At 45.2% G+C, this 16,786-nt stretch overlaps 1 protein-coding gene across 1 annotated transcript in view; it reads left to right on the top strand.

Annotated features, from left to right (window-relative positions):
* Window positions 1-13,324, top strand: part of cabp1a (calcium binding protein 1a) — a 20,342-nt gene extending 7,018 nt beyond the window's left edge. The window contains 6 exon segments of the mRNA XM_072681169.1: window positions 8,373-8,403; window positions 8,800-8,943; window positions 10,115-10,224; window positions 11,011-11,085; window positions 11,182-11,254; window positions 12,093-13,324. Of these exon segments, the coding sequence (XP_072537270.1) occupies window positions 8,373-8,403; window positions 8,800-8,943; window positions 10,115-10,224; window positions 11,011-11,085; window positions 11,182-11,254; window positions 12,093-12,118 (459 nt within the window). The 3' untranslated portion in view covers window positions 12,119-13,324.
* Window positions 13,325-16,786: the final 3,462 nt, after the last annotated feature.

Below are 16,786 nucleotides of genomic sequence, written 5' to 3'. Positions count from 1 at the left end.
GTGGACAGTGATGGTAGTTGTTGGAGAATGGTGGTGAACAGTGATGGTGTTTGGTGGAGAATGGTGGTGGACAGTGATGGTAGTTGTTGGAGAATGGTGGTGGACAGTGTTGGTGTTTGGTGGAGAACGGTGGTGGACAGTGATGGTGTTTGGTGAGAATGGTGCGTGGACAGTGATGGTGTTTGGTGGAGAATGGTGGTGGACAGTGATGGTGTTTGGTGGAGAATGGTGGTGGACAGTGATGGTGTTTGGTGGAGAATGGTGGTGGACAGTGATGGTAGTTGTTGGAGAATGGTGGTGGACAGTGATGGTGTTTGGTGGAGAACGGTGGTGGACAGTGATGGTGTTTGGTGGAGAACGGTGGTGGACAGTGATGGTGTTTGGTGGAGAACGGTGGTGGACAGTGATGGTGTTTGGTGGAGAACGGTTGGTGGACAGTGATGGTGTTTTGGTGGAGAATGGTGGTGGACAGTGTTGCTGTATGCGGGGAGCAGTTGTGATGTCAGCAGTGATGCTGTAGATGATGTCGTTCACTCTCAGCTCCCAGAGGATGAAGCTTATTGGTTAATGGGGTTTGTGACCTGCAGTGTGATGGACCATCTCCCTGCAGTGGGAGTACACACTAATACACACTCAATCCTCTTTACCCCAGGAGAATATGGTACAATAGAAAAGCATGTTAACAAACCGAGCTTCTCACAGTGTGTGTGTGTGTGTGTGTGTGTGTGTGTGTGTGTGTGTATTTTTAGAAAGCAGCATAATGAATGTTTGGATTAGCGGCTTGGCTTCCAACAGTGAGAGTGGTAATATGCATGTCTGAATGGGACGCACTCTCCACCTCCCACTGTCTCCCACACACACACACACACACACACACATAAAAAAGGAAAGGAGAGGCCTGGAGAGAGAGAGAGAGAGAGAGAGAGAGAGAGAGAGAGAGAGAGAGAGAGAGAGAGAGAGAGACACAGCCCCTGATGAGTGTAAACAGGGGTTTTGCTTCTTCTGTAAACTGCCTGTGTTGAAAGTAACAGATCAGCCATAACATTAAAACCACCTGCCTAATTGAGTGTATGTCCGCCTTGTTTCTCCAAAGCAGCTCTGATCTGTCTGGACATGGACTCTACAAGTCCTGGTAAGAGTAGAAGCATCAGCAAGCTATGGGCGCCCCTGACCCCAGGAGCACTTTAGTTAGGTACTGACCACTGCATACCAGGAGGGGGGACGTCCCACAAGACCTGCTTGCTGATGTTCTGGAGATGTTCTGACCCAGTCATTGTCTAGAACATTACAGTTAGGTTCTAGATCACCAGTGTTCTTCACTTCAGCTGACTGTGGTTTTAATGTTATGGCAGATCGGTGTTACTGTATAATGATGTAGAGCAGTCCAGGGATGCTCAGTGCTCGAACCCCCTCATCCACGCTCCTCTCTGCTCTATTTCCCTACATATCAATGCCACCATGCAAAGACTAGCTTGGCCTTTTTAGGCCACACACACACACACACACACACACACACACACGCACGCATGCCCTTGCCTGCATGGTCTCTGTGTGATGTTCAGGAGGCTGGTGAAGGGATGTTATTTATAGTCTTCGGTAGAGTCTGAAGCTATTTATAGACCCTCCTTGTAGACTGGTGTTTTTCTATTGACTGATGTTTGTTTTGCACGATCTGAAGGCCTTCAGAACACACACTTCAGTGTGTGTGTGTGTGTGTGTGTGTGTGTGTGTGTGATGACGTGGAAGCTGTGTTCAGTTGATTGTTTTAGCTCGATGTAAAGACAAGATAAAAGACATTTCCCATCAATTTGGGTTCAATTTAAACAGACACTCCGGGGGGCTCCGGGGGGTCCAGCAGAATAGGGTGCTGCCACTGTGATCCGAGGTCTCTGGTTCAAATCCCAGGTTATGCAGCCTGCCATCAACAGCTGGTAGCCAGTGAGAGCACATCTGGCCTCTCTGGGTGGGTGGGTGGTGCGCTGTCTTTCCCCACGTCTCCTCAGAGTGATGCTGGCCTAGCGTGTTGCACCCGAGCGGCGATGGTTGCCTGGTGATGTTGCATCGGCAACTGTTGATGTAGAGACGGTGGCTCGGGTGCACGTGTCAGTGCTCGCCCGCCCAGTGTCGGGAGCAGTACGTGTGATGGGGAGGGAGGGTTGGGTAATCGGCTATCAAAAAAAATTGGGGGAGGAAAAAAATATATATAAAATGATAAATAAATAAATAAATAAATAAGACTGCTGGTTGGTTTGGTTGGATGGCTTCATTTAAATCCGGGAGTCGTCTGGGTTCTTTGATTTGAGTTTACATTTGTTTATTTGTTTATTTTCCAAAAACAGTCATAATTCATTTCCACACGACGCTTTCCCAACCTCTCCTCATCCCTTAGTATCAGAACAGGCTGTTTCCGTTACTGCACCTTTAAGACCGATATATGTAAATGAGCTCTGTGTGTGGCTATTGATGTATGTTAATTAGTTGGTTCTTTTGACATCAGAAGAACACTGAATTAAAATTGAGTTATTATTTTATTGTTTATATGTATATGTATCTGTCCAAATGTTTGTCCCTTCTAATTGAAACTGCGTTCAGTGACTTTATGTTGCACCCATTGCTGACACAGTCCTGATATGGGCTCTGTAGAGAAGGCTGCAGAGGTCTGGAGCGCAGGCTTCTTCTCTGTTTAGGCCGCTGGTCTGAGAACAGCTGTGAGCCAAACCCCCAGTCCAGATGTGGCAAACAGAGGTTCGACTCAGGAGCACTGGGATATTCCTGTAACCAGGCTACGCTCTCTCCAGGTGAGATATGCTGGAGGAGTGTGAGGCGATGCTGACGGTGAGGATGCAGCGCTCTCTGGGCTCCCTGTGGGCTCTGATTGGAGGGTGAGGTTAATCATCAGACTGCGCACGAATACACTCCCTCCCACCACACTCACACCCCCAATTCTAACCCCGACCTTAACTCTACACACACACACACACCCTCATCCCTCTCTCTCCTGTCTAATCCAACCCCAGATAGACCCGTTTCAGATCTGCAGGAATAATTGACACAGATAAGGAGCTATTTTCAGCTCCCGCACATAAAGAGCTGATCTTCAGATCCTCACCGAGAAGCAGCCAAAACCACTCTGCATATCAGTACAGCAAGCTAGCCAGGCTCCGCCCACTAACGTGTTCTTCCTTAGTTACAGATGTTGTGATATACACTAAGGAGGCGGAGCTACAGTCTCTCATTAGGGTGAATATTAATAACGCTCTAAATGTAGGTATTGTGATATACACTGAGGAGGAGGAGCTACAGTCTCTCATTAGGGTGAATATTAATAACTCTCTAAATGTAGGTATTGAGATATACACTGAGGAGGCGGAGCTACAGTCTCTCATTAGGGTGAATATTAATAACGCTCTAAATGTAGGTATTGTGATATACACTGAGGAGGCGGGGCTACAGTCTCTCATTAGGGTGAATATTAATAAGGCTCTAAATGTAGGTATTGTGATATACACTGAGGAGGCGGAGCTACAGTCTCTCATTAGGGTGAATATTAATAAGGCTCTAAATGTAGGTATTGTGATATACACTGAGGAGGCGGAGCTACAGTCTCTCATCAGGGTGAATATTAATAAGGCTCTAAATGTAGGTATTGTGATATACACTGAGGAGGCGGAGCTACTGTCTCTCATTAGGGTGAATATTAATAACGCTCTAAATGTAGGTATTGTGATATACACTGAGGAGGCGGAGCTACAGTCTCTCATTAGGGTGAATATTAATAAGGCTCTAAATGTAGGTATTGTGATATACACTGAGGAGGCGGAGCTACAGTCTCTCATTAGGGTGAATATTAATAACGCTCTAAATGTAGGTATTGTGATATACACTGAGGAGGCGGAGCTACAGTCTCTCATTAGGGTGAATATTAATAACGCTCTAAATGTAGGTATTGTGATATACACTGAGGAGGCGGAGCTACAGTCTCTCTGAACTGCTTATGGCTTTATTATGATCTGGTTCTTCTAAGCCTTTTCTTTCATTGTCTTACTCTGCGTGTGTGTTTGTGTATGTGTGAGTGTGTGAGTGAGTGTGTGTGTTTGTGTATGTGTGAGTGTGTGAGTGAGTGTGTGTGTTTGTGTATGTGTGAGTGTGTGAGTGAGTGTGTGTTTGTGTATGTGTGAGTGTGTGTGAGTGTGTGTTTGTGTATGTGTGAGCGTGTGAGTGAGTGTGTGTGAGTGTGTGTGTTTGTGTATGTGTGAGTGAGTGTGTGTTTGTGTATGTGTGAGCGTGTGAGTGAGCGTGTGAGTGAGTGTGTGTGAGTGTGTGTGTTTGTGTATGTGTGAGTGAGTGTGTGTTTGTGTATGTGTGAGCGTGTGAGTGAGTGTGTGTGAGTGTGTGTGTTTGTGTATGTGTGAGTGTGTGTGTTTGTGTATGTGTGAGTGTGTGAGTGAGTGTGTGTGAGTGTGTGTGTTTGTGTATGTGTGAGTGAGTGTGTGTTTGTGTATGTGTGAGCGTGTGAGTGAGTGTGTGTGAGTGTGTGTGTTTGTGTGTGTGTGAGTGTGTGTGTTTGTGTATGTGTGAGTGTGTGAGTGTGTGTGAGTGTGTGTGTTTATACTTGGCATGACACTGTATAGGTCTAAGGTGTCAGTGTACACAATGTGCTTAGTAAACTGTTATGATGGATGAATGGAAAATTGGCTGCATGCTATTTTTTATTAATGGGAATCTCTCTCTCTCTCTCTCTCTCTCTCTCTCTCTCTCTCTCTCTTCCCTTCCTTCCTCTCTCTCTCTCTCTCTCTTTCCCTTCCTCTCTCTTTCTCTTCCTCTCTCTCTCTCTCTCTCTCTCAGCTACACATATGGCGGTAGTTGAACGGCTGGTAATAAAATGAGTAATATTAAAATTAGTGCTGTCAGTGCTGGCATCGTTCGATTAATCTGCAGCTCGACCAAATGCAACACTGCCACTCACTCACTCACTCACTCACTCACTCACTCACTCACCCACCCACTCACTCACTCACTCACTCACCCACTCACTCACTCACTCACTCACTCACCCACTCACTCACTCACCCACTCACTCACCCACTCACTCACTCACTCACCCACTCACTCACTCACTCACCCACTCACTCACTCACTCACTCACCCACTCACTCACTCACTCACTCACCCACTCACTCACTCACCCACTCACTCACCCACTCACTCACTCACCCACTCACTCACCCACTCACTCACTCACTCACTCACCCACTCACTCACTCACTCACCCACTCACTCACTCACTCACTCACTCCCAGTCATTCACCTACTTTCTCACTCAGAGACCCAGAAATGGTGTTTGGTGAGGAATGATGGTGTTTGGTGGAGAACGGTGGTGTATGGTGGGGAACGGTGGTGTTTGATGGAGAACGGTGGTGTTTGGTGGAGAACGGTGGTGTATGGTGGGGAACGGTGGTGTTTGATGGAGAACGGTGGTGTTTGGTGGAGAACGGTGGTGTTTGCTGGTGGTTGGTGGATGTTTGGTGGAAAATGATTGATGATTGTTAGATGATTGTTAGAGAAAGCTAAAGGAAGCTAGATTGGAGAACTGTGGAATTTGGCTAGGAGAACGTTACTGCGCTAATGCTTGGTGAGTGTGTGTGTTTGTGTCCTGAGAGCAGCAGAAATGATTTAAGGTCCTTCACACTGCTTGGTCTGAGAAGTTTAATGGGGGTGTAACATTTTACTGGGTATTTACGGCAGCATCATTGTGGAGCGACAGTTGAATAAATTCCTCACTTCGCTGGAGCTTCTGGTCCTGACAGATTGGATTGCAGTGTAGTGATGAAAGGAGCCTGTCTGTGTGCGGCTGCCAAAAGGCTGGCCAGTGAGTAGCAGATTGTACGGAGACACTCCAGCCAACAGAAACACACTGGAGCTTTTGTGAAAGGACTCTGACCTCCACACACAGCTCGTCAGATGTTGAAACAATGGCATGAAATAAACTGTGGTGGAGAGCTGAAGGATGTAGTCGGACATAAATGATGAGAAAACAGGTGGAATCGACTGAAACACTGATCTGGAACTAGTAGTGCAAATAACAATTATTACAGAGCATTATATAGCGCTCCCTATGCTTCCTGTAGTGTATTACAGTCTGTCAGAATGAGCGTGTGGATCATATGAACATTATAGAGCATTATAGAGCGCCCCCTACGCTTCCTGTAGTGTATTACAGTCTGTCAGAATGAGCGTGTGGATCATATGAACATTATAGAGCATTATAGAGCGCCCCCTACGCTTCCTGTAGTGTATTACAGTCTGTCAGAATGAGCGTGTGGATCAAATGAACATTATAGAGCATTATAGAGCGCCCCCTACGCTTCCTGTAGTGTATTACAGTCTGTCAGAATGAGCGTGTGGATCATATGAACATTGTAGAGCATTATAGAGCGCCCCCTACGCTTCCTGTAGTGTATTACAGTCTGTCAGAATGAGCGTGTGGATCATATGAACATTATAGAGCATTATAGAGCGCCCCCTACGCTTCCTGTAGTGTATTACAGTCTGTCAGAATGAGCGTGTGGATCATATGAACATTATAGAGCATTATAGAGCGCTCCCTACGCTTCCTGTAGTGTATTACAGTCTGTCAGAATGAGCGTGTGGATCATATGAACATTATAGAGCATTATAGAGCGCTCCCTATGCTTCCTGTAGTGTATTACAGTCTGTCAGAATGAGCGTGTGGATCATATGCTCATTATAGAGCATTATAGAGCGCCCCCTACGCTTCCTGTAGTGTATTACAGTCTGTCAGAATGAGCGTGTGGATCATATGAACATTATAGAGCGTTATAGAGCGCCCCCTACGCTTCCTGTAGTGTATTACAGTCTGTCAGAATGAGCGTGTGGATCATATGAACATTATAGAGCGCCCCCTACGCTTCCTGTAGTGTATTACAGTCTGTCAGAATGAGCGTGTGGATCATATGAACATTATAGAGCATTATAGAGCGCCCCCTACGCTTCCTGTAGTGTATTACAGTCTGTCAGAGTGAGCGTGTGGATCATATGAACATTATAGAGCGTTATAGAGCGCCCCCTATGCTTCCTGTAGTGTATTACAGTCTGTCAGAGTGAGCGTGTGGATCATATGAACATTATAGAGCGTTATAGAGCGCCCCCTATGCTTCCTGTAGTGTATTACAGTCTGTCAGAGTGAGCGTGTGGATCATATGAACATTATAGAGCGTTATAGAGGACCCCATATTTCACATCTTGAATATATAGCAAGATATAGCAACTTAACACGCAGCACATTTGTTTACAAGTCAATGATGCATCAATACCTGGGCTTTATTCCATAATGGCTATTGATTTTGCTCTCCGCTAAGCGCTGCAGTCCCGTCTTCAAGGCGGAGCAGAGAGCATATTTACAGTGATTGCTGGATTCCCAGAAGGGGCTCGTAATGCTAGGAATACAAACACAGTCATTTAATACCAGATGTTATTTTGGTTCTCCTAACTGCAGAGTGACGTGTGTGTGTGCTTTGTCACCTGGCCTGCTTTCGTCTCCATGTCTGGTTTGATTTCTTAGTCTGTATCCATATAGTGTGTGTGTGTGTGTGTGTGTGTGTGTGTGTATGCGTGTGTTTATGTTCCCCTTGTTAACCCTACAGTCTCTGTTCTCTCTCCACAGCCTTTAAAGGCTGTTGTCTCTCCGAAGGCCGAAGACTTGCATTCTTCCGCTGGCTCATGGGAACGTTTCCCTGTGTGTGTGTGTGTGTGTCTGTGTGTGTGTGTATATGTGTGTGTATATATATGTGTGTGTGTGTATATATGTGTGTGTATATGTGTGTGTATATATGTGTGTGTATATATGTGTGTGTATGTGTGTGTGTGTAAAAGAATCAGAACCTCTTCCCATGACGTTAGCCGATGCTATAAAGCAGCTTGAGGACATTGCATGGCTGCTGCCAGTGTGTGAGGAAGGAGGAAGGACGTGATGAAGACGGTGTGTGTGTTCCAGCGTGCTCAGGCTGAGGACGGTGTTCTGGTACTGCAGTCCTGCTGCTGCTATTTTTCGAGCTAGTGTCAGTCTACTGTGTTCGTAGGGTACGGGTGATTAGTGCCCGGGCCGTGACCTCTACGCATCTCCCTGAGTTTAAGAAAGGGAGAAACAGAAAAGCTGCTGCCGGACAGTGGAGGTCAGGGGGCTGGTGATGAATGCCCGCTGACCTCCGCTGTAAATGAGCCTAATGAAATTAGTATCTGAGGTGGAGCAGCTGTAATAACCCCGCTGTGGAGGGCTGCTCACCTCAGATGAAGCTTTTGCAGTTTTGGTGTGCTGACCTTCTTTCTGCTGCGTGTCTCCTTCTGCTTCACAGGATCGAGAGCTGAGACCGGAGGAGATTGAAGGTGGGTCAGTCATTTGGTCATTTCATGCTGTAAACACAGATTTGAATCCCCAACCAATCATAATGCACCTCTACGGCTAACGTAGCTGATCAGCCTAGCTGTGTTCGCTGCTCATTTTCTAAGGCTGATGTAGCTAAGCTTACTAGCATGGCGGCTATCTGCAGGTCTGAATGCAGCTCTCCTCGAACCATGTGGAGATGTTCCGTCCTCTCTAACAGACTTCATCATGCGCTTTCTGACCCTGCATGACTGTGTGTTATCTAGAACATCAGGGACTGAAGTACGCTAGTGGAGTTCAGGCTGCTTTGCTAATTATTCTTGGGTGTTTGTTATTAGAAAGTCTTAACAGTCAGTCTGTGTGTGTGTGTGTGTGTGTGTGTGTGTGTGTGTGTATAGAACTACGCGAGGCGTTTCGGGAGTTTGATAAAGATAAGGACGGCTTCATCAGCTGTAAGGATCTGGGGAACTGCATGAGGACGATGGGCTACATGCCCACTGAGATGGAGCTGATCGAGCTCAGCCAGCAGATCAACATGAACCGTACGTGTGTGTTTGAGGGGTCAGCTGGTGTAAATTTACTAGAGTAATTATCCAGTGCGTCTTAAATGTAGTTATATATCATGATTCAGTTCAGTTGGTTTAAAACTGCAGGACATACATAGGATGGACATTATGTTCAACAATAATCATCAACATTTAAATAAACATTAAAAATAGTATTATAGTAATTTGTGGGAATGTAAAAAAGTATAAAGTGTATGAATAAATAGACAGAGGTTCAGACATCAACATCAGTAGAGGCATATGCAGCAGTGTACTGATAAAGTGTATGAGTAATAAGTATAATAGAATGATAAGTATATATATATATATATATATATACACTGTATATAGAGCTTCCTGAAATGACATAAGAGTAAGTGAAATATGCAGCAGATTGACAGTCTAAGTCTAATAGACTGATAAAGTGATTCAGCTCGGCTCAATTTGATTCTTTTAAAATGATTCAGGAAGGATATTGTAGTGCAGTAGTCCTGCGTCCCCATACATAAATCTGATATGTGACCGTATATATCATATGCACATATATATCATAAAAGATTGGGCATACATTTTAAAATATATGTGCATGTATTGTATATGAAAATATTATTATATATTCTAGACATATATATGACATATATAAACATACACATTTCTGATTGATGAGTACGTACATCTATGTACATACTGTATATATGTAGCTAACATAAAGTAAGTAAATCTCAATATTATTAATTATATGTATAATATAATTATATATATATATATAGTTTTCTGTTACACATATATATTTGCGAATGTTAATATATGGTTTAAATATACTGAATGTCTATAAAGTGGTATGAAATATTTATGTAATATAAATAATTTCAATATGAGATAAATATTCTAATTTACTGTAAATGATATATTTAATATCTAAATATTGCCATATATCACAGACCTGACACTGAGCATTATTTTAACAGCTATCTGCTAATACTGATATGATCTGTCATTCTGTCCAAAAAGTGAGTCAAATGCGATTAGAATTGATTAGAATTGATCAGAATTGATGAGAGCTGATTGTGATGTTTCAAAATCAATGCGGCTGAATCAGCAGAACCTCAGTAATTACTGACCTGTGCTGGACAGCAGTGATGTAATGTTGACGGTGTGTCTCTCTCAGTGGGGGGTCACGTGGACTTTGACGATTTCGTGGGTTTGATGGGTCCTAAACTGCTGGCAGAAACGGCCGATATGATCGGGGTGAAGGAGCTGAAGGACGCCTTTAAAGAGGTGAGAAGACGTGGTGCTCCACATTACCACTTAAAGGGGCCGTTCAGCCGAAATGTAGAATCCACTCATCATTACGTTTACCACCTTCTGATGATGTCACTTGAGGGTGGGAGGAGCTTTTGCAAAGCTAGAAGCACTCGGGTGGATTTCTGAGGATGGCTGTTGTTGTTTTTGTCTATTTCTGGCTGTTCTAGCAGTCTGGATTTCGCTATCACCATGGTTCAATGACTGTGTGATGTATTTGCATAATGCATGCTGGGTATTGTAGTGAAAAAACACAAATAAACTGATGCTAGTTTTAGGCAGAATGCTCCATTAAGGAGATATTGGGACACGGTTTAAACATAATTGCATCATTACATAGTTAATTACATACTTAAGTAATGTATTATCTCAGAATTACTTTATTTCACCAGGTATGTTACACATGTATGAACAATTATAAACAGACTACACATGAATACAGACTGCTGATGAGTAGAGCAGCTGTCTAAGCGCTGGTTCTGTCATCAGGAGGTCGCAGGTTCAATCCCTGATGAGTGCCACAGCCATCCGTCAGTGTATGAAATACAGAGTCCCAGAGAGCATAACTGTCCTCTCTTGTGTTGAGCTCCAGTGGGGTTGGGTTGGCGGTGGTTTGAGAAGATGTGGTGGAGCTTTGCTTGTCTCAGAGAAAGACCGTGCTAGTGATGGGAGGGTTCTAGATAGTGGGTGGGAGTTGGAAGTCAGACCTAGAGAGTAGATCTAAACGAGTGGTTCTGTTTTTTTATCTTTATCGCTCCTCAGTTCGACACTAACGGGGATGGTGAGATTAGCACAGGTGAGCTCAGAGAAGCCATGAGGAAGCTGCTGGGACATCAGGTGAGTGTGTGTGTGTGTGTGTGTGTGATGTATGTATGTGTGTGTGTTTGTATGTGACAGAATCCTGGAATTGAGACCGTGTGTGTTATCTGTTAGGTTGGCCACCGGGACCTGGAGGACATTCTAAAGGATATTGACCTGAACGGTGATGGACGTGTGGATTTTGAGGGTACGTGCAGTGGAACACACATTTGCCTAATACATTCAGCCAATTCACTTCCTGTTACACTGCCAGTCTGGTGAAAAACAACCCAGACCCCAGTGCAAATGCACACACAGCTTGTCTAGTCCCTGTAGAGAAGAAGTACTGCCAATAGAATAGGACTCTCTGGAGCAGATCGACATCATGACCCTATTGGCTCCATGCTGCCTAATGCCAGGCGTGGACTAGAGGGGTATAAAGCCCCCCAGCATTGAGGAGCTGTGGAGCAGTGGAAGAACTGTGTTCTCTGGAATGATGGTGGAGAAGCTCCATCCAGTACTTTTGGATGGGATGAGTTGTGGAGTTGGGGATGATGAGGTGGGGTCGGTGATCATCACCCAACATCCTGACCTCATTAACACTCTTGTTGCTGAATGCAACCAAATCCTCACAGCAATGCTCCTCTTACAAAATCTATTAAAACATTCTTCTCTGGACAGTAGAGACAGTTACTCCAACAGAAGCAGGATCAGCTCTTTAATACCCTTGATTTTACAAAAAACAATGAATGTAAGGGTGTCCCAATACTTTTGTCCATTTGGAGCAGTTGTTTCTTTTCAGATTCTCTAGCTTCCACCTCACCCAGGCACCCGTATACTGAAAAGGCAACTGTCATTTTAGCCTCTTAGCCTTCTGAAAGCCAGCATCTGGAGGGTGGAGCCGTGTTTATCAGCAGACCGCTCCTTTAATCAGTAAACCAGCGCCTGGGTTAGCCGGGACTGACGCCGTGTCTCTGCTGTGAAGAACTGGACCATTCTGAACCGTGTCTGAACACACTTTGTGTTTGTCTTTGTGGGCGTTGTAGAGTTCGTGCGGATGATGTCTCGGTGAGGGCGATCGGACTCGACACTGCTCCCTGCTGGCTGGAGGAGACACGGTGAGGAAACTGCAGCATACTGAAGCGTTTTCCACATGCAGAACCTTTCCACTGGTGCAAAATAAGACAGTAAGACTGACTGTGATTGGCCGAGGTGTTTGTCATTCTCCAAATCACGGATCATCTCACTGGAAACTACATGTGAAAAACACAGCATCCTGTCAGAGCTTCAGGACGCACGGACGGAGAATCCACATCTACTGTAGGAAAACGAGCCTGGGGCTGGAGACTGGAATACGGACATTTAAAGAGAACATGCACACACACACACACACACACACACACACACACACATACACACTGGAAAAAACTGAATTCATGATTTAAATGTTTACATTATTTCTATATAAACTATATAACATCAACACAGGTGCTGCCCAAGGTGCCTCACCGGAGGGACAACGCTGCGCTGGTGTAATACACAGTACTGTACAAAGGTTTCAGGCATCTGGGCTCACATAGGTGGGTTCCAGGTGGGCATGGGCTCTGAGCCCCATCATTACAGTCCAACTTAATCTCACACAGGTCCCATCTAGGCCCCATGTGCCATATACAACCCTGATGGGGCCCATGTTGGGCATCTGTATGGAACCTGAGTACAAAACATTCTGGTTCCCAGTTGGGCTCCACATACAGTCCCTGTGTTACCTGGGTCCATATCTGCTCAGTAAAACTCTGATATCAGAATAAACACTAATAATAACACTCCTACAGAAAGTGGTGGAGGTTCTCCATCACTGTGTTCATCATTAGAACATCTCCAAAGTTCTCCTCATGGAGTCTAGTATTATTTAGAGTTCTCCTCAGATCAACACCTGGTTTGGTGGTAAATCAGGGCTTAATGATGGTAAATCAGGTGAGCTGCTGCTGCTGCTGCTGCTGCTGCTGCTGCTGATGGAGGTGAACACATCCTCCACGCTGTGCTGGCTGGACTGGGGGGCGTCCAGGAGAACCCTGGAGGAACCGAGCTCTGTTCTTCAGACTAGCTCACTGACAAGATCTCACTACTTTCTTCAGAATGAGAAGCTCTTGTTTCTCCTTTTTACTGGATTTATGTTGAGCTGCTTTATCTGTTCTGAGGAGATCTGGAGCTTCTGCAGTAGAACCCTCTCACTGCTGAGAGACGGAGGGAGGGTGATGGGGGTAGAGTGATGGGGTAGAGTGATGGGGTTAGGGGTCTAAAGCCTCTGTACAGGACTGTTTATTATCCATGCATTAATGTATACACTGAAATCATGAATTCAGGATCCTGATTTTTCAGTGCACACACACACACACACACACACACACACACACACTCACCATGTAGCTGAGTATTTCTGCACTTTCAATCCTGAGAAAACTATCCTGTCTGTAGTGTGTCTAAGTGTGTGTGTGTGTAAGTGTGTGTATATGTGTGTGTATATGTGTGTGTGTATATGTGTGTGTGTGTGTTTGTTGAAGGAAACTGAAATGTCCTTCCTTAATGATGGCAATATTGAGTCTTACCTGTGTAGCGTCCTGTGTGTGTATCTGTGTCTTTAGGTCAGAAGGAATGGAGGTTCATTTAAAGACATGCTCTGTGATCAAACAGCCATAACATTAAAAGTACTCGCATAATATTGTGTCGGTCTCCCTCGTGCCACGGACCTCTGAATATTTGTCCTGTGGTATACTATTATCAGCAGATCCTGTAAGTCCTGTAAGTTGTGAGGTGGGGCCTCACTGATGCTCATGGGCGCCAATGACCTCGGCTGTCCTTACCTGGAGCACTTTTTGTCAGTACTGACCACTGCATACTGTGAGAGCATGCATACCAGGCGTGGGCTAGAGAGGTGTAAAGCCCCCCACCATTGAGGAGCTGTGAAGCAGTGGAAGAACTGTGTTCTCTGGAATGATGGTGGAGGAGCTCCATCCAGTACTTATGGATTGGTGACTGAATGCAATCAAATCCTCACAGCAATGCCAAACTCCAAATTCTAGTAGAAAGTCTTCTTCTCTGGACAGTAGAGACAGTTACTCCAACAGAAGCAGGATCAGCTCTTTAATACCCTTGATTTAAATGAGTAAATAAGCAGGTGTCCCAATACTTCTGTCCATATTGCTGTGCTTGATGTGCGTTATACCCCTCTATCCCACGCTCGGCATCGGGCATGGTGACCTTAGGGTCATGTGGTCAGGGCTGCTCCTCAGCGTCTAGCTGTGCTGTCAGTAGCTAAATTCACCAATTATAAGGGCTGTCCAGATACTTTTGGACAGATAGTCTACGCGTCTGTTGACTTGAGGGCAAGTGGACGAGGGCATGTTAAGAGTAGTGATGAGACAGAGGGAGACTCTCCACTGTGATCGTGTGTGTGTAGCCCAGTGGACGAGTGAGGCCGCGGTGTTCAGGCCTACAGCAGGTTGAAGTATCACTGAGGACTTTCAGGAGGACAGCTCCCACAGCTCAACACCACCTCCCAAACCCCGGGAACAGACAGGCGTAGATTGGTGTGTGTGTTTGAATAAGCAAGTCCTCTGTTGTCTGTGTGTGTGTGTGTGTGTGTGTCTGAACAGTGACACGTCGTTATACACTGTCGTAAAACTGTAACCTGTTCAATCTCCTGCATGCCAAAAAGAAAATGCCTCTGCACTCATCTGTAAAATAGTGATTTTAATAAAAATGTAGAAAATAAAGATCAGAATTATTAAGCCGAACAGCACGTTTTACTGAACGGAGCACTGCACCAACCGCTTCAGCAGCTTCAGAGGCTCTGTGAAACCTGAGGAGACTGAAGTTTCTGCAGGAGCGATGCTCACATCAGCCAGCAGCAACACCACACTCTCCCAGACTCCCTGTTGTCATGGAAACAGGCTTTCGTCCACATCCAGGCGGGACGGAGCTGATCAGCTCCTTTAATGCAGACTGCAGAGAACCAGTAGAACTGATGCCACCTTGTGGTCATTAGATACATTGTGCTGCACTTACTGGCCACTTTATTAGAAACACCTACCTTATGCTTCCACACACTGGCCACTTTATTAGAAACACCTACCTTATGCTTCCACACACTGGCCACTTTATTAGAAACACCTACATTGTGCTTCCACATACTGGCCACTTTATTAGAAACACCTACATTGTGCTTCCACATACTGGCCACTTTATTAGAAACACCTACCTTATGCTTCCACACACTGGCCACTTTATTAGAAACACCTACCTTATGCTTCCACACACTGGCCACTTTATTAGAAACACCTACATTGTGCTTCCACATACTGGCCACTTTATTAAAAACACCTACCTTGTGCTTCCACACACTGGCCACTTCACTTCAGTTCATTTGTAAGGAATTAGATCAGAAGAAGGGATTAGATCAGGGTAAGGGATTAGATCAGAGGAAGGGTTTATATTACAGTAAGAGATTAGATTAGAGGAAGGGTTTAGATCAGGTAGGAGTTTATATCAAAGTAAGGGATTAGATCAGGGCAATGGATTAGATCAGGGTAAGGGATTAGATCAGAGTAAGATTAGATCAGAGTAAGGGATTAGATCAGAATAAGGGATTAGATCAAGGTAAGGGATTAGATCAGGGTAAGGGATTAGATCAAGGTAAGGGATTAGATCAGAGTGAGGGACTGGATCAGAGTAAGGGATTGGATCAGAGTGAGGGACTGGATCAGAGTAAGGGACTGGATCAGAGTAAGGGATTGTATCAGAGTAAGGGACTGGATCAGAGTAAGGGATTGGATCAGAGTAAGGGACTGGATCAGAGTGAGGGATTGTATCAGAGTAAGGGATTGGATCAGAGTAAGGGACTGGATCAGAGTAAGGGACTGGATCAGAGTGAGGGATTGTATCAGAGTAAGGGATTGGATCAGAGTAAGGGATTGGATCAGAGTAAGGGATTGGATCAGAGTAAGGGACTGTATCAGAGTAAGGGATTGGATCAGAGTAAGGGACTGGATCAGAGTGAGGGACTGGATCAGAGTAAGGGATTGGATCAGAGTAAGGGATTGGATCAGAGTAAGGGACTGGATCAGAGTGAGGGATTGTATCAGAGTAAGGGACTGGATCAGAGTAAGGGATTGGATCAGAGTAAGGGACTGGATCAGAGTGAGGGACTGGATCAGAGTAAGGGATTAGATCAGAGTAAGGGACTGGATCAGAGTAAGGGACTGGATCAGAGTGAGGGATTGTATCAGAGTAAGGGATTGTATCAGAGTAAGGGATTGGATCAGAGTAAGGGACTGGATCAGAGTGAGGGATTGGATCAGAGTAAGGGACTGGATCAGAGTGAGGGACTGGATCAGAGTGAGGGACTGGATCAGAGTGAGGGATTGTATCAGAGTAAGGGACTGGATCAGAGTGAGGGACTGGATCAGAGTAAGGGATTGTATCAGAGTAAGGGATTGTATCAGAGTGAGGGACTGGATCAGAGTGAGGGACTGGATCAGAGTGAGGGATTGGATCAGAGTAAGGGACTGGATCAGAGTGAGGGATTGTATCAGAGTAAGGGATTGGATCAGAGTAAGGGATTGGATCAGAGTGAGGGACTGGATCAGAGTAAGGGATTGGATCAGAGTAAGGGACTGGATCAGAGTGAGGGACTGGATCAGAGTAAGGGATTGGATCAGAGTAAGGGACTGGATCAGAGTAA

The sequence above is a fragment of the Salminus brasiliensis genome, chromosome 6 (genome assembly GCF_030463535.1).
Source record: "Salminus brasiliensis chromosome 6, fSalBra1.hap2, whole genome shotgun sequence".
NCBI lineage: Eukaryota > Metazoa > Chordata > Actinopteri > Characiformes > Bryconidae > Salminus > Salminus brasiliensis.
This window is presented reverse-complemented; position numbering and strand designations above follow the sequence as displayed.